Source organism: Cibotium barometz, chromosome 52 (genome assembly GCF_041138505.1).
Source record: "Cibotium barometz isolate CiBa-2024 chromosome 52, ASM4113850v1, whole genome shotgun sequence".
NCBI classification, from domain to species: Eukaryota; Viridiplantae; Streptophyta; class Polypodiopsida; order Cyatheales; family Cibotiaceae; genus Cibotium; species Cibotium barometz.
This window is the reverse complement of record NC_141097.1, coordinates 3,583,731-3,605,619: the sequence shown is the minus strand read 5'-3', so window position 1 is coordinate 3,605,619 and position 21,889 is coordinate 3,583,731. Positions and strand designations below refer to the sequence as shown.

At 44.1% G+C, this 21,889-nt stretch overlaps 1 protein-coding gene across 1 annotated transcript in view; it reads right to left on the bottom strand.

Moving 5' to 3' along the window:
• Positions 1 to 21,889, bottom strand: part of LOC147608694 (putative E3 ubiquitin ligase SUD1) — an 89,688-nt gene that overhangs the window by 46,488 nt on the left and 21,311 nt on the right. Inside the window, exons 2-6 of the mRNA XM_086788472.1 lie at positions 17,031 to 17,753; positions 16,199 to 16,927; positions 15,907 to 16,118; positions 15,517 to 15,828; positions 15,268 to 15,425 (exon numbers count right to left, since the gene is read on the bottom strand). Of these exons, the coding sequence (XP_086644598.1) occupies positions 15,268 to 15,425; positions 15,517 to 15,828; positions 15,907 to 16,118; positions 16,199 to 16,927; positions 17,031 to 17,753 (2,134 nt within the window). The remainder of the gene's footprint in view (positions 1 to 15,267; positions 15,426 to 15,516; positions 15,829 to 15,906; positions 16,119 to 16,198; positions 16,928 to 17,030; positions 17,754 to 21,889) is intronic.

Genomic DNA, 21,889 nt, shown 5'->3' with positions numbered 1-21,889 from the left:
CCCAAGCCCTAATCCTAGGCTTGTCGGGACGTAACAACAACCATTCCATTACAAAGAAGTGTACACTATAAAGCAAGGATGCTCACTCACTCCTACGCTCTTTCATTTGGTTATAAATGCTTTGGAAAGGGATTTGCAAAATAAGCTTAAAAAAGAAATTATAATAGGAGGATTCAAATTGCCCAGTGGGACAACACCGTTCTTAGAACCATTCACAGTGATATAACGCTACTTTGGGTAGTAACATCCCAAAGTTCATGGAAGCTAGAAGTCAATGATGGACTTTTATGTCATTTCAGGTTCTATGGTCAAGAAATGCTAAGACATATATTTGGGGTTACAATTGCCAAATTGAAGCTCTATGTGCTACCATGGGCTTTCAATAAGTAGAGAGAGGACTAATTATCAGAATGGTGGGTATCCCTACGGGGGAAGGAGTATTCATGGTTAACAGTGGGTGCAACAAAGAATCATTAAAAAATGCTCTAAATAGTATTGTCTAATTCTTGAGTTTATAAGGAAAATTCTTCCTCCTCAACCGTATTTTGATTTCCAGTGTCATTCATTTCATATGCTGGTGGAGGCCAAAGGAGCAACAAATTCTTAAACTTCAAAAGATTCTTAGGGAGGTGTTATGGGGGAGGCACAACGGCAAAAGAACGATGGCTAAAGTCGAATGGGAAATATGTTGTCTTTCAATATCTATTGGAGGTCCAGAAACTCTCAATATTAGGGCCTTGGGTATTAGAATAGGGGCCAAGTGGATGGTTAGAGCATTAGACAATCATCATGAGGGCATGGGCCAATCTGCTATTACACAATACTTCTTTGATTAGTCCTCGAAGTTGTCCAGCTTGGAAGGGGTTGCAACCCTGGTCTGTATTGTTTGCTACGTTTGAAGCCCTTGCCAAAGAATCTGATCTTTGGAAAGCATGGGAAGCTCATAAGACTCTCCTCTCATGGAAAGGGACGAAAGAGAGGTTTAGTGGTGTTGCGGTGGATTCATTTTTCTTGGGGTAAAGGCATAATGCCCACCCTTATAGTGTGTACAAGCCCATAAGTTATAGTACATAGTACACTTAGTACTTTTAATGTACTAAGTGCACTATGTGTACTAGTGCAATATACATGTGTGTTAGGGGAGTCACACACTCAATATCATGAGTTGACTTATCCCCACAACTCTCTCTCTCCCTTCTTCTCTGTGTATGTCTCCCACACATGAACTCTTAACCCTAATTCCTGGTTTCTCCCATTCAACTGGTATCAGAGCACAGGCAAAGGCAAGAGCAATTGCGGTTGAATTTCAGTCGCAGCTGTTGGGTAGAGTCGCTGCAAAACCATACAGGCGCTGATTTCTCTCCTGGCTGCTGAGCTATGCAACAAGTGTGGCATGCAGTGCAAGAGTAGCAGCGCACAGTGTGCAGACAGCCAACAGCCAGTCGTAGGCTTGCAGCAAGGCGCCTGGCCACATAAAGCGTAAAGCTACTAGGAAGGCGGCGAAGGCAACTGGGAGCGATGGCGTAGAAGGTCGTAGGCAGGCTAGCGAAGGAGGAGTTCAGCGGTGTATTTCTGCGTTGAATCACACGCTGTGCGGCGCCAGCGCTACACGGCTCTCCGAAGGTGCAGTCCGCCAAGGCCCGCCTCATCGTCACCAGGCGGCCTATGTCGCTTCGCTCCACTGGTGTCGAGCGTGGACACATAACTGGCCTCTGATGCAGCCATCACTATCGACGGTTCGCTAACGGACGAGGAGCGACATTCAATGGGTAGCCTCGCGAATATCTGGGAACACGTAGGAGTTGGGCGCCGTGAGGATACAGCCATCGCTATCACCATCGCTTTGGTGACCGCTCCGGCCCATCTCCATCGTGCAGTTGAGCACTGCACACTCTCTGTTGCAGTCTCGTACTCCCTTCGTCTCCAACAATCGATTAAGCACAGGAGTTGGGGACGCTTGAAGTGCATTTGGGCGATCCATTCTCAGCAGCAAGCATACCACAGTGCGGAGCTGAGAGCATAGGTTGCTGTTTTGATCCTCTGTACATCAGCAGCTTCATCACCCCCCTTCTGCAACAGCATCAAATTTTCTGCAACACCAAAAATCATCAACCCCTTTTCCTGCAACAAAAAGAAATTCAGCCTGCAAATCTCATAGAAATTCAAAAATTAAGAGGTATTTGCCTTCAATTTTGGGAATTTCTTATCAATTCAATCAATTGAGCAAGTACAGGCGCCGAATTGCTCAATTTCTGAGCAAAATTGGCAAAATTGAGTGACATTGGTCACAATCAGGATTAATTTGCAGGAAATTGCATGTCGAAATTTGGGGCTTTTGATGTAATTGTGCAATTAAGCAGTCATACATGCTGTATGATGTGAGAAATCGCACATTTGGGCAAAATTGCAGCAAATTGCAGTGCAAATCAAGGGGCTTTTGTGCCGATTGTATTGATTTGCAAAATTTGCAGCAAATTGCAGTGCAAATCAAGGGGCTTTTGTGCCGATTGGATTGATTTGCATGCAGGCAATCGCATTTGATGCTGTGGATAACGTGTTGATGCCTTACAAGGACTCAATGTGCTTGTAAATCAAGGGGCTTTCATGTATTGGATGTATATGTGGCCAGGGGGAAGCATCGCAAAGACTTTGGATGCCTTCATGTGCGTCAATGTACCATGTATGATCAGCAATTGATCTTAAATCAAGGGGCTTTTCAAAATTTTATGCTTGTTGAGCTTGGCAAAGCAGCAGGCAAGACTCTTATGCCTTGAATCCTCAGAAATCAGCTTGCAGTCAAGGGGCTTTTGCCCAATTTCTGTTCGGAACTGTTGTATGCAGTATTCGGGACTGTAAAAGTCTGATTTTCACTCATTTGGACAGCCAGGAGAGCATTTATTGCTACTGTACCTGCTGGTACAGATTTGGCACAGCTTTGTGCAAGTTTTGTCATGGCTATACACTGATTAGAGTGAGGAAAAGGTTCAATTTCAGCTGCTGTACTTGCCGGTACAGGTTTGGTACATCACAGGTGAGCACTTGGTACTGCTGTACAGTACTTTGGAAGGGGAACAGAGCACATTTAAGGTGTTGTCCTAAATCTGCAGCAACCAGATTTTGCTGATTTCATCACATACAGTGGGAGTAGAAAAGTTGCATTTGTGCTTCCGCAGTGGGAGATAAAGCTTGGGAGAACAACTGTGAGCACTTTGTGTGCTTTTTGGTGCAGTGTTTGCACATTTTGCAGGGAGTCAGGCATTGACAGGTTGCATATTGCTATGGCAACCACAGGTGAGAGCTCTTCATTGCTTCACATCAAGAAGCTTGAAGGCTCACATAACTATGATATTTGGCAAACCCAGTGCTACAATGTGTTGCTCCAGAAAAAGCAGCACAAGCCTATCAAAGAAAGGGGTGTAATGCCCGCTTCTCTTACTGCTGAAGAGTGGGAAGATATGGATGAGCTGGCAAGATCTACTATCATGTTGTCTGTGTCAGACTCATTACTTTTCAGCATTCGTGAAGAGAAGACAGCTTGGGGAATGTGGCAGAGATTGCAGGACTTGTATGCCCAACAAAGTGCCTCAAGCAAAGTGTATTGGTTGAAGAAACTCATAGGTCTTCAGATGAAGGAAGGGGCGTCTATGACAGCCCATTTAAATGAGTTTAATGGTATTGTCAGCCAAGTTATAAATCAAAAGTTGGCAATGGACGATGAGTTCAAAGCCACTTTTCTGTTATGCACTTTGCCAGAGAGTTGGGACACATTCAGGACAGCCACTAGCAATTCGCATGCTATGCTGTCATATGCAGATGTTGAGGGTGCTCTTCTTCAAGAAGAGATGAACAGAAAAAACAACTCTGTTGGAAAGTCCAATGCAATGAATGCACGTGGGAGATCCCAGCAAAGGGGAAAAAGACAAGAAAGGGGAAGGAGCAAGTCTCGCTCCAAAAAGGATTTGGAATGCCATTATTGTGGCAAGAAGGGACACATTAAAAAGCAATGCTACAAATGGAAAAATGATCAAAAGAAAAAGGGCAAAGGAAAAGACAAAGAGAAAGATGAAGCCAAAGATGTAAAGCCAAAGGGCAAAAGTGGAGTCAAGATTGAAGAAATCAATGTGTCACATGCAGGTCGCAGTGAGGATGAGGTCCTATTTACGTCTTCACTTGATGCCCATTCACTTCTTACAGGTGGTCATGGTATGCACTCATGGATCATTGATTCAGGTGCCTCCTTTCATGTCACAGGTTGCAGAGACTTGTTTGTCAGGTATACTGCTGGCAATGAAGGAGTGGTTTATTTGGGTGATAACCATGCATGCAAGATTCTTGGCAGAGGTGATGTGAGGCTTGTGTTTTCAGATGGCTCACAGCTTATGCTCCATGATGTCAGGCATGTGCCTGAGATCAAGAAGAACCTGCTTTCTACTGGACAGCTTGATAATGCTGATTATGTTACCACATTTGGTCGTGGAAAGTGGAAAATTAGTAAGGGCTCACTGGTTGTTGCCAGAGGCTCTAAGGTGGACACTCTTTACTTTATGCATGCAGGTGTTTGTCACCATGCTAATGTAAATGCAACCGAGCTGCCAGAAATTTCTATGTGGCATAGCCGGTTGGGACACATGAGTGTCAAGGGAATGGAGTAATTGTCTCGTTTGGGTTACTTGCCTTCTCTAAAGTTTTCAAGTTTTCAGTTTTGTGAGCATTGTATATATGGCAGGCAACTGCAGTGCCCCCACAAGAAAGCTCTTGGACAGAAAGATGCTCAGTTAGAGCTTGTGCATACAGATGTATGTGAGATGCCTCAGCTTTCTTTGGGAGGGGCAAAATATTTTGTGTGTTTCATTGATGATGCCACACGCAAGGTGTGGGTTTATCCTCTTCGTTTGAAGAGTGATACATTCTCAGTGTTTGAGAAGTTTGTTGCTCTTGTTGAGAATCAAACTGGCAAAACACTGAAGGCTTTGCGTTCCGACAATGGTGGAGAGTATACATCCAAACAGTTTCAGGACTTTTGTGATGCTAAAGGCATCAAGAAAGAGCTCTCTACTCCTTATGATCCTCCACAAAACGAGACAGCAGAGAGGATGAACAGGACCATTCAGGAGAAAGTCCGTTCTATGTTGTCACATGCTGCATTACCTCATGGTTTTTGGGCTGAAGCTGTTATGACAGCCGTTCACCTTATAAACAGGTCACCTAACACGAGGCTTGGTGGGAAAGTGCCAGAGGAAGTATGGACAGGGAAGCCTCCGTCATACAAGCACTTGAGAGTGTTTGGTTGCGTTGCGTACGTGCACATACGCAGGGAAATGCGCACCAAACTTGATCCTAAGTCTCACAAATGCATATTCCTAGGATATGGTGACAGAGGTGAAATGGGGTATAGACTTTGGGATCCCGTGAATAGAAAGATTATACGCAGCACTGATGTCATGTTTGATGAAACATGCATGTATAAGGAGCCTGCAAGGCAACAGGAGCCTGGCAGAGTCATCTTTGATGATGATGGACATCATGGACAACAACAAAGGGTTGTAAATCAGCCATTACAGCAGGAAAACCAGCCCTTAAATGGTGCTGAAAATGGTCCAAATGGACAGCCAGAGATGGCAGAAGATATCCCTATGGATATACCACAGTTAGAGGAGATACCGGGCATGATATTTCAGCCTTATGGCATGGAACAGGAGCCACCAATGGGTGATATGCAGGCTGGACAGCAACCTGCAAATGATGGTCATTGGGTACGGAGGTCCACTAGACCCTCCAGAGCCCCTGACATGTTTGTTCCAGGGGTTGACTACTTGATGCTCACTGACTGTGGGGAGCCCTCATGTTATAAGGAGGCTTTACAGAGGGCAGACAAAGCTCTATGGGAGCGTGCCATGAAGTCAGAGATGGATTCTCTGCACAAAAATGGAACATGGAAGTTGGTGCATTTGCCTGCAGGCAAGAAGGTTTTGCCATGCAAGTGGGTTTACAGGCTCAAAGTTGCACCTGATGCAAAGCCAAGATACAAAGCCAGGTTAGTGGCTAAGGGCTTCAAGCAGGAATATGGTGTGGACTTTGATGAGATCTTCTCTCCAGTGGTCAAAATGACCACACTTAGAGCTGTGTTAGCTTTGGTTGCACATGATGATCTGGACTTGATTCAGATGGATGTGAAGGCTGCTTTTCTTCACGGTGATCTCCATGAGGAGATATATATGCAACAACCAGAGGGTTATGCAGTGAGTGGAAAGGAGAAGCTTGTATGCAAGCTGAAAAAGAGTCTTTATGGTCTCAAACAGGCACCAAGGGAATGGTATCATAAATTTGATACATTCATGAAATCCCAAAAATTCAGGAGAAGTGACATAGATCACTGCTTATACACCAAGAAAGCTTTGGATGGCAGTCTATTGATCCTCATCTTGTATGTTGATGATATGTTGATTGCCGGGATATCTCGTAAGGAGATGGATGCCTTGAAGCAGAGGCTGCATGAAACCTTTGATATGAAGGATTTGGGTGATGCAAATCACATTTTGGGTATGCAGATACTTCGGGACAGAAATCAGCATGTGTTGTATTAGTCTCAGAAGGAATACATTGGCAAAGTTTTGCAGAGATTCAATATGGACGGAGGGAAGAAGACTAGTACTCCTTTGCCTCCATATGTGAAACTCAGTGCTATGGACAGCCCACAGTCGGATAGAGACAGGGCTGATATGGCCAAGGTTTCGTATGCTTCAGCTTGTGGCAGTCTCATGTATGCCATGGTTGCTACTAGGCCGGACATTGCATTTGCAGTGGGACTGATCTATTGACAAAAAGTTTGCCTCCGGAGCGGTTTGCTCATTGCAGACACTTGATGGGCATTGGATGAGGCCAGTTTCAGCCTTGACATGGCCTTGTATATTATCATGTACCTGCTGATTTTTCTTTTCCTTTACTTAAGGGCACTTTGCCTTTAAGTGGGAGGTTGTTGGGGTAAAGGCATAATGCCCACCCTTATAGTGTGTACAAGCCCATAAGTTATAGTACATAGTACACTTAGTACTTTTAATGTACTAAGTGCACTATGTGTACTAGTGCAATATACATGTGTGTTAGGGGAGTCACACACTCAATATCATGAGTTGACTTATCCCCACAACTCTCTCTCTCCCTTCTTCTCTGTGTATGTCTCCCACACATGAACTCTTAACCCTAATTCCTGGTTTCTCCCATTCAATTTTGCGTGTTAGCTTGCAATCCAAGTGAGGGCATTGACATGAAGAGTGTGTGGGAGAGTTAGGGTTAGGTCATGTGGGAGACATACACAGAGAAGCAAGGCAGAGAGAGAGAGAGAGTTGTGGGGGATAAGTCAACTCATGAGGCATGAGTGTGTGACTCCCCTATCACACATGTATATTGCACTAGTACACATAGTGCACTTAGTACATTAAAAGTACTAAGTGTACTATGTACTATAACTTATGGGCTTGTACACACTATAAGGGTGGGCATAACGCCTTTACCCCAACAACCTCCCACTTAAAGGCAAAGTGCCCTTAAATGAAGGAAAAGAAAAATCAGCATGTACATGATAATATACAAGGCCATATCAAGGCTGAAACTGGCCTCATCCAATGCCCATCAAGTGTCTGCAATGAGCAAACCGCTCCGGAGGCAAACTCTTTGTCAACAGATCAGCCGGGTTGTCATCTGTATGAATCTTAACAAGCTGAATTTGCTTGTTCTCTATCACCTCTCTGATGAAGTGATACTTCACATCCACATGCTTCGTCTTTGCATGAAAGACAGGGTTCTTTGCCAATTGAATGGCACTCTGACTGTCACAATGCAACAATGGAATATCCCCTGTATAACCCAAATCAACCACTAACCGAGATAGCCATAATGCCTCCTTGCAAGCCTCTGTGGCTGCAATATACTCGGCCTCTGTAGTAGATAAGGCTGTGCAGTTCTGCATCCTGGATATCCATGACACAGCACCTCCTGTGAATGTAAACACATAACCGGTAGTAGACTTCCGGTTATCTGGATGACCGGCATAATCCGAATCCGTGTAACCATGCACTAATGCATCCTTTTTGCCAAAGCAAATGCACATATCCTGTGTGCCCTTCAGGTATCTCATGACACCTTTCACTGCTTCCCAATGCTTCTTGCCAGGGTTGGCCATGTATCTAGAAACCACTCCCACTGCAAATGCAATGTCCGGCCTAGTAGCAACCATGGCATACATGAGACTGCCACAAGCTGAAGCATACGGAATCTTGGCCATATCAGCCCTGTCACTATCTGACTGTGGGCTGTCCATAGCACTGAGTTTCACATATGGAGGCAAAGGAGTAGTAGTCTTCTTCCCCCCGTCCATATTGAACCTCTGCAAAACTTTGCCAATATATTCCTTCTGAGACAAATACAACACATGCTGATTTCTGTCCCGAAGTATCCGCATACCCAAAATGTGATTTGCATCACCCAAGTCCTTCATATCAAAGGTTTGATGCAGCCTCTGTTTCAAGGCATCCATCTCTTTATGAGATTTTCCGGCAATCAACATATCATCAACATACAAGATGAGGATCAATAGACTGCCATCCAAAGCTTTCTTGGTGTACAAGCAGTGATCTATGTCACTTCTCCTGAATTTCTGAGATTTCATGAATGTATCAAATTTATGATACCATTCTCTTGGTGCCTGTTTGAGCCCATAAAGACTCTTTTTCAGCTTGCATACAAGCTTCTCCTTTCCACTCACTGCATAACCCTCTAGCTGCTGCATATATATCTCCTCATGGAGATCACCGTGAAGAAAAGCAGTCTTCACATCCATCTGAATCAAGTCCAGATCATCATGCGCAACCAAAGCTAACACAGCTCTAAGTGTGGTCATTTTGACCACTGGAGAGAAGATCTCATCAAAGTCCACACCATATTCTTGCTTGAAGCCCTTAGCCACTAACCTGGCTTTGTATCTTGGCTTTGCATCTGGTGCAACTTTGAGCCTGTAAACCCACTTGCATGGCAAAACCTTCTTGCCTGCAGGCAAATGCACCAACTTCCAAGTTCCATTTTTCTGCAGAGAATCCATCTCTGACTTCATGGCACGCTCCCATAGAGCTTTGTCTGCCCTCTGTAAAGCCTCCTTATAACATGAGGGCTCCCCACAGTCAGTAAGCATCAAGTAGTCAACCCCTGGAACAAACCTGTCAGGGGCTCTGGAGGGTCTAGTGGACCTCCGTACCCAATGACCATCATTTGCAGGTTGCTGTCCAGCCTGCATATCACCCATTGGTGGCTCATGTTCCATGCCATAAGGCTGAAAAATCATGCCCAGTATCTCCTCTAACTGTGGTATATCCATAGGGATATCTTCTGCCATCTCTGGCTGTCCATTTGGACCATTTTCAGCACCATTTAAGGGCTGGTTTTGCTGCTGTAATGGCTGATTTACAGCCCTTGGTTGTTGTCCATGATGTCCATCATCATCAAAGATGACTCTGCTAGGCTCCTGTTGCCTTGCAGGCTCCTTATACATGCATGTTTCATCAAAAATGACATCATTGCTGCGTATGATCTTTCTATTCATGGGATCCCAAAGTCTATACCCCATTTCACCTCTGTCACCATATCCTAGGAATATGCATTTGTGAGACTTAGGATCAAGTTTGGTGCGCATTTCCCTGCGTATGTGCACGTACGCAACGCAACCAAACACTCTCAAGTGCTTGTATGACGGAGGCTTCCCTGTCCATACTTCTTCTGGCACTTTCTCACCAAGCCTCGTGTTAGGTGACCTGTTTATAAGGTGAACGGCTGTCATAACAGCTTCAGCCCAAAAACCATGAGGTATGTGACAACATAGAACAGACCTTCTCCTGTATGGTCCTGTTCATCCTCTCTGCTGTCCCGTTTTGTGGAGGATCATAAGGAGTAGAGAGCTCCCTCTTGATGCCTTTAGCATCACAAAAGTCCTGAAACTGTTTGGACATGTACTCTCCACCATTGTCGGAACGCAAAGCCTTCAGTGTTTTGCCAGTTTGATTCTCAACAAGAGCAACAAACTTCTGAAACACTGAGAATGTATCACTCTTCAAACGAAGAGGATAGACCCGCACCTTACGTGTGGCATCATCAATAAAAGACACAAAATATTTTGCCCCTCCCAAAGAAAGCTGAGGCATCTCACATACATCTGTATGCACAAGCTCTAACTGAGCATCTTTCTGTCCAAGAGCTTTCTTGTGGGAGCACTGTAGTTGCCTACCATATATACAATGCTCACAAAACTGAAAACTTGAAAACTTTAGAGAAGGCAAGTAACCCAAACGAGACAATTGCTCCATTCCTTTGACACTCATGTGTCCCAACCGGCTATGCCACATAGAAATTTCCGGCAGCTCGGTTGCATTTACATTAGCATGGTGACAAACACCTGCATGCATGAAATAAAGAGTGTCCACCTTAGAGCCTCTGGCAACAACCAGTGAGCCCTTACTAATTTTCCACTTTCCACTACCAAATGTGGTAACATAATCAGCATCATCAAGCTGTCCAGTAGAAAGCAGATTCTTCTTGATCTCAGGCACATGCCTGACATCATGGAGCATAAGCTGTGAGCCATCTGAAAACACAAGCCTCACATCACCTCTGCCAAGAATGTTGCATGCATGGTTATCACCCAAATAAACAACTCCTTCATTGCCAGCAGTATACCTAACAAACAAGTCTCTGCAACCTGTGACATGAAAAGAGGCACCTGAATCAATGATCCATGAGTGCATACCATGACCACCTGTAAGAAGTGAATGGGCATCAAGTGAAGACGTAAATAGGACCTCATCCTCACTGCCACCTGCATGTGACACATTGATTTCTTCGATCTTGACTCCACTTTTGCCCTTTGGCTTTACATCTTTGGCTTCATCTTTCTCTTTGTCTTTGCCTTTTCCCTTTTCCTTTTGATAATTCTTCCATTTGTAGCATTGTTTTTTAATGTGTCCCTTCTTGCCACAATAATGGCATTCCAAATCCTTTTTGGAGCGAGACTTGCTCCTTCCCCGTTCTTGGCTTTTTCCCCTTTGCTGGGATCTCCCACGTGCATTCATTGCATTGGACTTTCCAATAGAGTTGTTTTTCCTGTTCATCTCTTCTTGAAGAAGAGCACCCTCAACATCTGCATATGACAGCATAGCATGCGAATTGCTAGTGGCTGTCCTGAATGTGTCCCAACTCTCTGGCAAAGTGCATAACAAAAAAGTGGCTTTGAACTCATCGTCCATTGCCAACTTTTGATTGATGACCTCGCTGACAATACCATTAAACTCATTTAGATGGGCTGTCATAGACGCCCCTTCCTTCATCTGAAGACCTATGAGTTTCTTCAACCAATACACTTTCCTTGAGGCACTTTGCTGGGCATACAAGTCCTGCAATCTCTGCCACATTCCCCAAGCTGTTTTCTCTTCACGAATGCTGAAAAGTAAAGAGTCTGACACAGACAACATGATAGTAGATCTTGCCAGCTCATCCATATCTTCCCACTCTTCAGCAGTAAGAGAAGCGGGCATTACACCCCTTTCTTTGATAGGCTTGTGCTGCTTTTTCTGGAGCAACACATTGTAGCACTGGGTTTGCCAAATATCATAATTATGCGAGCCTTCAAGCTTCTTGATGTGAAGCAATGAAGAGCTCTCACCTGTGGTTGCCATAGCAAAATGCAACCTGTCAATGCCTGACTCCCTGCAAAAATGTGCAAACACTGCACCAACCAAAAGCACACAAAGTGCTCACAGTTTTTCTCCCAAGCTTTATCTCCCACTGCGGAAGCACAAATGCAACTTTTCTCCCACTTTACGTGATGAAATCACCAAAATCTGGTTGCTGCAGATTTTGGACAGCACCTTAAATGTGCTCTATTGCCCTTCCAAAGTACTGTACAACAGTACCAAGTGCTCACCAATGATGTACCAAACCTGTACCGGGAAGTACAGCAGCTGAAATTGAACCTTTTGGTCACTCAAAACAGTGTACAGCCATGCCAAAACTTGTACAAAACTGTACCAAATCTGTACCAACAGGTACAGTAGCAATAAATGCTATCTTGGCTGTCCAAATGAGTGAAAATCAGACTTTTACAGTCCCGAACACTGCATACAACAGTTCCGAACAGAAATTGGGCAAAAGCCCCTTGACTGCAAGCTGATTTTTGAGGATTCAAGGCATAAATGTCTTGCCTGCTGCTTTGCCAAGCTCAACAAACATACGAACTTGAAAAGCCCCTTGATTTAAGATCAATTTTTGATCATACATGGTACATTGACGCACATAAAGGCATCCAGAGTGTTCACGATGCTTCCCCTTGGCCACATATACATCAAATACATGAAAGCCCCTTGATTTACAGGCACATTGAGTGCTTGTAAGGCATCAGCACATTATCCACAGCATCAAATGCGATTGCCTGCATGCAAATCAACTCAATCGGCACAAAAGCCCCTTGATTTGAACTGCAATTTGCTGCAATTTTGCCCAAATGTGCGATTTTTCACATCATACAGCATGTATGAGTGCTTAATTGCACAATTACATCAAAAGCCCCAAATTTTGACATTCAATTTCCTGCAAATTGATCCTGATTTGGCCAATTTTCTGCAAATTGATCCTGATTGTGACCAATTTCACCCAATTTTGCCAATTTTGCTCAAAAATTGAGCAATTGGGCACCTGTACCTGCTCAATTGATTACTGTACTTGCTCAATTGCAAATCCCAAAAAAAATTTGAGAAAAATACCTTGTAATTTTCTGATTTTTTCTCTGATTTGCAGGCGGGTTTTTGTTGTTGCAGGAAAAGAGGGGTTGATGATTGCTGCTTCTGTTCTGTGCAGGTGAGGGGGGCGAAACTTGCTGATGTTGAATGCTTTGATGTTTACTTTAATGCTGCTGAGACCTGCTTCTCTGCGTGTGCTGAAAATACAGCTACTGTGTGCTGAAAATGACTCTGCAGGGCTGCTCGTGGCTGCTGGGCAGCCCGCCTGGCTGCTGGGCAGCCCTCGCTTGGCTGCTGGGCAGCTGGGGCAGCCCACGCTGCTGGCTGGGCAGCAGCTGAGCAGCCCACAATGGCTGGGCTGCCTATGCCCAGCTGCTGGGCAGCAGCTGAGCCAGCCCACGCCTACTGGTGGCTGGGCAGAAAAAAAAAGGCGACCAGAAAGGATACAGGCAGCTCCAAGAGGGATTCAGCAGGCGACTAGCATGACAGGGCTGAATACGACCAGAACAGAAGGACAGAAATCAGCAAGAGCCATCAAGGAGAAGAGGGAGGGACCAAAGCTCTGATACCAGTTGTGTGGGAAAGTTTGGGTTAGGTCATGTGGGAGACATACACAGAGAAGCAAGGGAGGGAGAGAGAGAGAGTTGTGGGGATAAGTCAACTCATGAGGCATGAGTGTGTGACTCCCCTATCACACATGTATATTGCACTAGTACACATAGTGCACTTAGTACATTAAAAGTACTAAGTGTACTATGTACTATAACTTATGGGCTTGTACACACTATAAGGGTGGGCATAACGCCTTCACCCCAACAAAGAGGGCATATGGTCTACAAAAAAAGGGGGTTCAAGTATGGGGTGTGATCTATGGGATTTTGAGGCTTGGAATACTAAGGTCTTGTCAAGGACCAATTCCATTTGCAAATTTTTAATAAACACTGCTCGGTGAATTTTACGTACCAATTCTAATCCTCAAGATTAGTGGCCTAATCTAGCAAGGTTAGGGGAGCCCTAGGATTAGGTACAGCAAGCTGCTACAAGCGGCCCAAGCTCACGGTTAATTGTTCCGGAATTATAGAGTCTATATGCCAGTTGTGCTGAGATTAGGGGAGAATTATTATGATTGTCAACACTCCTAAAGCAGGTCATCAAGAGGATTGACGGACTTGTGTTTTTCTAATACCAACTGTAAGATCCACCAAGATCTCCCTAAACATGAACAGCTAGCTTAGTACCAAATAGAAGGGGTGCAAACTAGCCACCTCCCAACCATAGATTCCATCCGGAACCACCCCCAAGCCGGAGGCTGAGGCTTCAATCCCACGAACCATGCCAGTCAACACTCATACACCACCAACGCCTGCCTGTGCTGAGGCCTTCAGCATGACCATATGGGATCCGTCAAATCCCATCATGTTCCTGATGGTAATCCTAGTCCATCAGAGACCACAGAATGAATAACTCTGTGAACAATAATAACCAAGTCTCACTTATATAGTGACTCCTGCTGCTATAAATAATTGTTCGGTCATAAATAGCCAGTATACTTGGTATTATTGACCATGAGCGTTAGCCGCATGTATCAACTTGCTTTTCCTAATCCTAGGGCTCCCCTAACCCTACCGGATTAGGCCACTCATCCCGAGGATTAGCATTAGGTACGTACCAATGAAGGGGATGAGTAGCCTGCCATGCTACTCTCTCTGGTTGCATACAAATGCCCTAGTGTTTGAGGCTACAAAATATCCATTATGTATTACATTTAATCCTTATTGCGGCTAGAATTAAACACTTCTCAAACACAGGTTTATGTTCTTTATTGAGAACATTAATTTTTCATGTTGTTGAAAACACTAAAATTGATCTTTAGTGGTGTTACAAACATCTCCATCACGGATTTTGAAGTGGTGCAGAATAATAAGTCTGTTCTGTTGAGGCTCGCGGCTCGCCTTCAACTTAGGATGCAGACAAGTAGAAGCAGAGGAAGCTCTAGGTCACCCTAATCATTTCCTATGAAATCCTCGATTGCAGAGATCCAAGTAAAGAATTATTGACCCACACTATAGATGGAGATGCTTTGGTCTATGGTTGGAAAGCTAAGAGCTATGGCGGGTCTGCTGACTGCAGACGCAGTTAACTCACGGTAAATCTGTCAATACATGTCAAATATGGAAGCCAATTGCAGACAGTACCAAGCTTCAATGTCTAGAATGAGGCAGTGTTGGGAAGTAGACCGTCTTCATGGCCAGGACTACTCACAATCACTTGGAGGAGAGATGCACAACTTGGCTTCAGAGGTCTACTTGATGATTACTGGGAGGAACTTTAGGGCTCCTTTATGGTTGTATCTTTTTGGTTACTGTACTAGTAGCAGGTTAGATTTACTGGCCACTGGCCAATGTAATAGACTTTTTATTTTGTATCTGGTTTGATAAAGACTTGATATAAGTTCTACTGTTTCACCCAAAAAAACTCTATTATGTGTACTCACCATTGCATTTAACACCATGAACGGCTAGAAGACGCAAAATGGATGCAAATGCTGCTCTCCCAAGTGATACAGGTAACAGCATCACAACTGAATTGAAAATAAGAAGTGTAACCCATGCTCCAAAAAGCAGCAAGCCAATACGTAACACAAACATGTACCTATTGATCACCATTCCCACAAAAATTTAGATATATAAACAAACCAGACCACATAGCTCTGACTAAATCCTCCGCAGGGAAAAGAGCTTACTCTTCTGAGTTGTTTTGATCATCAGCATCAAGCTCATCGTGAACACCAGGAGGTAGAATTAGCCTGACTTGATTGAGGCCTGGAGCAGCACCACCCCGTACAACCCTTTGTGCTTCCCTTCCCTGTTCTTCTATTTCTGCTGGACCAGGAAGCAAGAACTCATGGAGTCCCAATATCCTGCCAACTATCGAGAACCAATGCAAGAAAATAGCCTTTACTGTGACCCTGGGTCTGACATGCTCAACAGCAAAAGGGATGCAGATGTGGAACAAAAGCATATCGGCTGGTATTTCCGTGAAGGGATCAGAAATGCTGCACCAAGGATGCACATCATCATCCAACCTCAAATCTCAAAAGAAATGTCACTTAACCAAATGACTAGTAACATACCTGATATCAAGAGGGAGTATTGCTGGGGCAAAGCATAATGCAAGTTTGACTGGTACAAATATAAGCATTACTATGAGACTGCCATAAACCACCAATGATAGGAGTACACGGCGAGCATGCTTGTGAATGGGATCGTTGACAAGATCCTGAAAGGGATTATAATTTGGATCTGCTGGATCACGCAAAAAGTACAGAATTCCTGGTCGGAGGACCTGTAAAATAATCAGAAGACATAAACCACCACATAGATTTTCGAACGCTTAAAAAAGGAAAATATAAAAAAAGATCGTACCTCTCGAAGCAAGCTTACAAACATGCTGATTTGAAGCATATAGACAATTCCCGTAAGCCAATGCAGAAGAGAGCTCATAAGAGGTGAAGCCCAAAAGAAGGCAACCCGGTTTGCAACACTGCCTCCTAGCATACTGAGTGTGCATATGTCTAGCCACCACCCACACATGAGGGGAAATACTCCAAGCTCAACCAACAAGAGAAAAGCAACTTTGAACATTGTCAATAAATACTTCAATCCTGCAATAACCTGCCTGGCAAAGGAAGGACCAGCCTCCACCACTGATGCTAAACCATGGATTCGACCTACTGTTAAAGGCTGTCCCTTGCTCAATCTGACTAAGGCTATGAGGCCAAGATAGAAACTAACGGCCATTACAATAACACTGTAACCAACTGCGACAGTGGCAGAATCAGAAAATTTCAATGAGGCCACTGCCAAAGCTTCTGCAGCCACCTCTGTGCCTGGAAAGGTCTCTATGCTGCCTTGAGCTGATATTCCCTCAAATTTCAATGTTGCTGTAGTAAGAATTTGCATAGCATTATGTATACTCCCCGATACATTCTCAAAAGGAACTGTGTGATTGACATTGAGAACAGCTGTGGCTGCAAGCTTTGCACCGAAAGAGCCAGCACTTATCTTGTTAGAGGCAGCAGAGAGGACTATGCGCCCAAGACTGAAAGGAACAAAAACAACGAGACCCAGAAAAAGTGCATTGCTTGCTAGAACCTGTAAAGGTAACCAAAACACCCTTGCTTAGTAGTTCAAAAAAGGTACAAATTGGATACAAACACTCAATCATCAAAGTGAGATTAAAGGAGTGAATACTCACAGTAACGGCATTCTCTAACAAATGAAAAACTGGACCTTGCATACCAACAAGCTCATCAAAAGGCACATCTTCTGCCCCATCTACGTCATCTGCTCCATCAAACATTTGCTCCACATGTGCTTCTAGACGAGCAGCCTGCAGTTCCAGGCGAACAGCCACGTTCTCTGCATTTCTTCGGATTATCTGTCCAGCGCCTGCAGCCAAGCCCTGGCCTTCTCTATTTCCTCCTCCAGGCTGTGCTTGACCAGCAGCACCAACAGGCCTTTCTCCTAATACGGGACCACCTTGCCCTTGCCTCCTCCCCGCCCTAGCACCAGCTTGTCTCTCAATAACATCATCTTCTCCTTCAAGACCATGACCACCTATTTCTCTCAGGTGACGAAAGTATTCTCTCAGAGAAGTGGCACCCAGAAATATGAACACAATACCAGCAGACAAAAGAAATCCATGTAGGCAGTCCGTGAAGAGTAAGACTGGTGTAAAGCGATTAAGAAACAAGTTTTGAGCTTCCAAAATGCTTCGAACAAAAGTAAACCGCCATATCCAGAAGGTTGTGAAAGGAATGAAGATCAACCACACTGAGATTACGCAGGCAAGTCGGAAAAAGAAGTGCATGCCTTTGCCGGCCTTAACTACCATTCCAAGTAAAAACTCCTGAAAAGATAGCCGTGTTGGTGCGTTGTCCGCGTAGACAGGGGAAAATGCAAAAGGATGTTTACAAACCTGCCATCAGAAAACATCAAATTTACTTAAAAATTTACTTAAAACACATGAAATTTGAGTTCCCCATCAAGACACTCTAATCACAATTTCATTAGAAAAATCACAAATATCTTAAGCGAAGCAGAATTAGTTCAAATTGTCACGCAATCAGCTCCAAGTGCTTGACTCCACCGGGAGCATAGTTGCATGAAAACACAGCCAAAAATATGTTTTCACCTTTTTTCGACATTGTCAAACATTTTTGGCATGAAAACCTCCTATCAACTCACCTAAACATATACAAAAGGCCATCGGAAACTCATTTTTATGAGAACAGAAAATCAGTCATAAAATTCAGACCAGTCTGTTGCGCCACACTTGCAAGCAATGTAAACACAACTTCGTCATGCTCCATTACCTACCTGCCATGCATCAAACCTCAGAGGCATGTGCTATGACGACCAAGACCACATACAGGGTAGAATAGCTGAGATGGGTGACCATTGTGAGCCCTATTTGATAAAGACAGGGTTGGAGAATGATTGTGAGGCTAAGATATATACCTAGATGAATCCAGGAACATGGTAGTCATCCACAAGACAATAAACCATCAACTTCATCATGCATAGTATGGACTAGATACTACAACATCCCCACCACTAACGTCATCAGTGCCCAATAGTGGTTGTAGAACTTGGTATCAATATATGCTCCCACACACACACACCCCACGCACACACACACACATAAGAGCATACATTCATACAAAGGTATGCGTATTGTGTTTCTGTCAAAACTCCGGAGATGCAAGGCAGACTCGGCCATAATGAAGCCTAGCACTAAGCATCATAACAAATAGAAAGAATTACTACAACAACAAGGTAGTTGATAAGGGCATATGCACCACTAAAGATAGAAAAAATTAACACAATATCAACTGGTTGCAACTTGGACGAAAACTTCACAACGTAAAATTTGCATGTCTGCTAATATAGCATAAAGATACGCCTAGATGAATCCAAGAACATGCCCAAATTCACCTTATAAGAAAGTGCAATTTATAACCTCATGGTAGTCATCCACAAGACGATAAACCATCAACTTCATCATGCATAGTATGGACTAGACACTACAACATCCCCACTAATGTCATCAGTGCCCAATAGTGGCTATAGAACTTGGTATCAATATATGCTCCCACACACACACACACACACATAAGAGCATACATTCATGCAAAGGTCTGTGTACTGAGTTTCTGTCAAAGCTCTAGAGATGCAGATTAGACTTAGCCATAATGAGACCTAGCACTAAGGATCATAACAAATAGAAAGAATTATTACAACAACAAGGGAGTTGATAGGACATATACACCACTAAAAAGATAGAAAGAATGAACACAATATCAACTGGCTGCAACTTGGATGAAAACTTCACAATGTAAAATCTGCATGTCCGCTAATACAGCATACAGATATACCTAGATGAATCCAGGAACATGCCCAAATTCACCTTATAAGAAAGTGCAATTTATAACCTCATGGTAGTCATCCACAAGACAATAAACCATCAACTTCATCATGCATAGTATGGACTAGATACTACAACATCCCCACTAACGTCATCAGTGCCCAGTAGTGGCTGTAGAACTTAGTATCAATATATGCTCCCACACACACACCCCACGCACACACACACATAAGAGCATACATTCATACAAAGGTGTGCGTACTGAGTTTCTATCAAAGCTCCGGAGATGCAAGGTAGACTCAGCCATAATGAAGCCTAGCACTAAGGATCGTAACAAATAGAAAGAATTATTACAACAACAAGGTAGTTGATAGGGCATATGCACCACTAAAGATAGAAAGAATTAACACAATATCAACTGGCTACAACTTGGACGAAAACTTCACGATGTGAAATTTGCATGTCCGCTAATACAGCATAAAGACATTCCTAGATGAGTCCAAGAACATGCCCAAATTCACCTTATAAGAAAGTGCAATTTATAACCTCATGGTAGTCATCCACAAGACAATAAACCATCTTTCATGTGCAAGAATTGCCATGGACATTCTGCTAGTCCAAAAGGGGCAGCCAAGAAAAAGATGACTAGAACCAGGATTTTGAGCACAAAGTGCAGATGTGGCAGTGTGGGACTAGGAGAAGGACATAAAGAGGATGCTATCGGCTGCATGAAGGGGTCTATCGGCTGAACCAGAGGAGAGTCGGCTGTACCAGAGGAAGGCGGCTGCAGGCGCTTCAGCGTTTATGGATTTATGACCAGTCAGCCAGCACTCCAAGGGTCCAAAGGGGCTATAAATAGGCATGTGTGCTCAAGGGTAGACTCATTCACTCCCCCTTTGGGTGTGGGTCTAGACTAGGATTAGGGTAGGGTTTTCTCACTACCTCTTCAAGGCAGCCTATGGCTGTAGGACTCGGTACCTTTTTGTACCATATTAATATACTGAATTTCCAGCTCTCTCTCTCTCTCTCTCTCCTCTGCCTTCTGTCTGCGTTTTTGCATCACCATGTTCTAAGTGGTGTTTAGGGCTGAAAGAAGACTCCCAGAGCTTCCGCGTGTTACACCATCAACTTCATCATGCATAGTATGGACTAGATACTACAACATCCCCACTAACGTCATCAGTGCCTAATAGTGGCTGTAGAACTTGGTATCAATATATGCTCCAACGCACGCACACACATAAGAGCATACATTCATACAAAGGTCTGTGTACTAAGTTTCTGTCAAAGCTCCGGAGATGCAGGGTAGACTCAGCCATAATGAAGCCTAGCACTAAGGATCATAACAAATAGAAAGAATTTTTACAACAACAAGGTAGTTGATAGGGCATATGCACCACTAAAGATAGAAAGAATTAACACAATATCAACTGGCTGCAACTTGGACGAAAACTTCACAATGTGAAATTTGCATGTCCGCTAATACAGCATAAAGATATACCTAGATGAATCCAAGAACATGCCCAAATTCACCTTATAAGAAAGTGCAATTTATAACCTCATGGTAGTCATCCACAAGACAATAAACCATCAACTTCATCATGCACATTGCATAGTATGGACTACATACTACAACATCCCCACTAACGTCATCAGTGCCCAATAGTGGGTGTAGAACTTGGTATCAATATATGCTCCCACACAACAATAGACAAGATGTATGCTCAACAAGTGCAGGAGGCAACATGCCTATGAGAATGAGCAAACTAGGAACCAAAGAGAGACCCAATGTCATGTGCAAGAATTGCCCATGGACATTCTCAGAAGCTAATCCAGAAGGGGCAGCCAAAAAAAGAGCATTTAGAACCAAAAGTTGGAGCATAAGGTGCAAAAGTGGCTAGTGTGGACTTGGAGCAAGGCATGGAGAACTTGGAAGAGGCCGTCGGCTGCAGGAAGGTCTGTCGGCTGGACCAGTTAGGAGTCGGCTGTATCAGGGCTGCTGTCGGCTGCAGGCACTACGTTTTATGGAGAAGATGCCAAGTCAGCTGGCCGACCAGCAGTCGGCCAGCTCTCCTTGTGTCCAAAGGGCCTATAAAAGGCGAATATGCTCATTGTTATAATCATTCAACTCCTTTGAGTTGGGTCCTTAGAGTTGGACAGATTTTGGTGTATTCCACCTTTTATGCAAGGCAACCTAGGGGGTCTTCTTTGAGCCCTAAACACTACTGAGAACATGCTGATGCAAAAACGCAGACAGAAGGGAGAGTAGAGAGAGAGAGAGAGAGAGAGAGAGAGAGAGAGAGAGAGAGAGAGATGCAGGAAATTCAATATATTTCATATGGTACAAAAAGGTACCTAATTCTACAGCCCTAGGTTGCCTTGCATAAAAGGTGGAAACACCAAAATCTATCCTACTCTAAGGACCCAACTCAAAGGAGTTGAATGATTATAACAATTAGCATATGCGCCTTTTATAGGCCCTTTGGACACAAGGAGAGCTGGCCGACTGCTGGTCGGCCAGCCGACTTGGCATCTTCTCCATAAAACGCAGAGCCTACAGCCGACAGCAGCCCTGGTATAGCCGACTCCTAACTGGTCCAATCGAAAGACCTTTTCCTGCAGCCGACGGCCTCTTCCAAGTCCTCCATGCCTTGCTCCAAGTCCACACTAGCCACTTCTGCACCTTA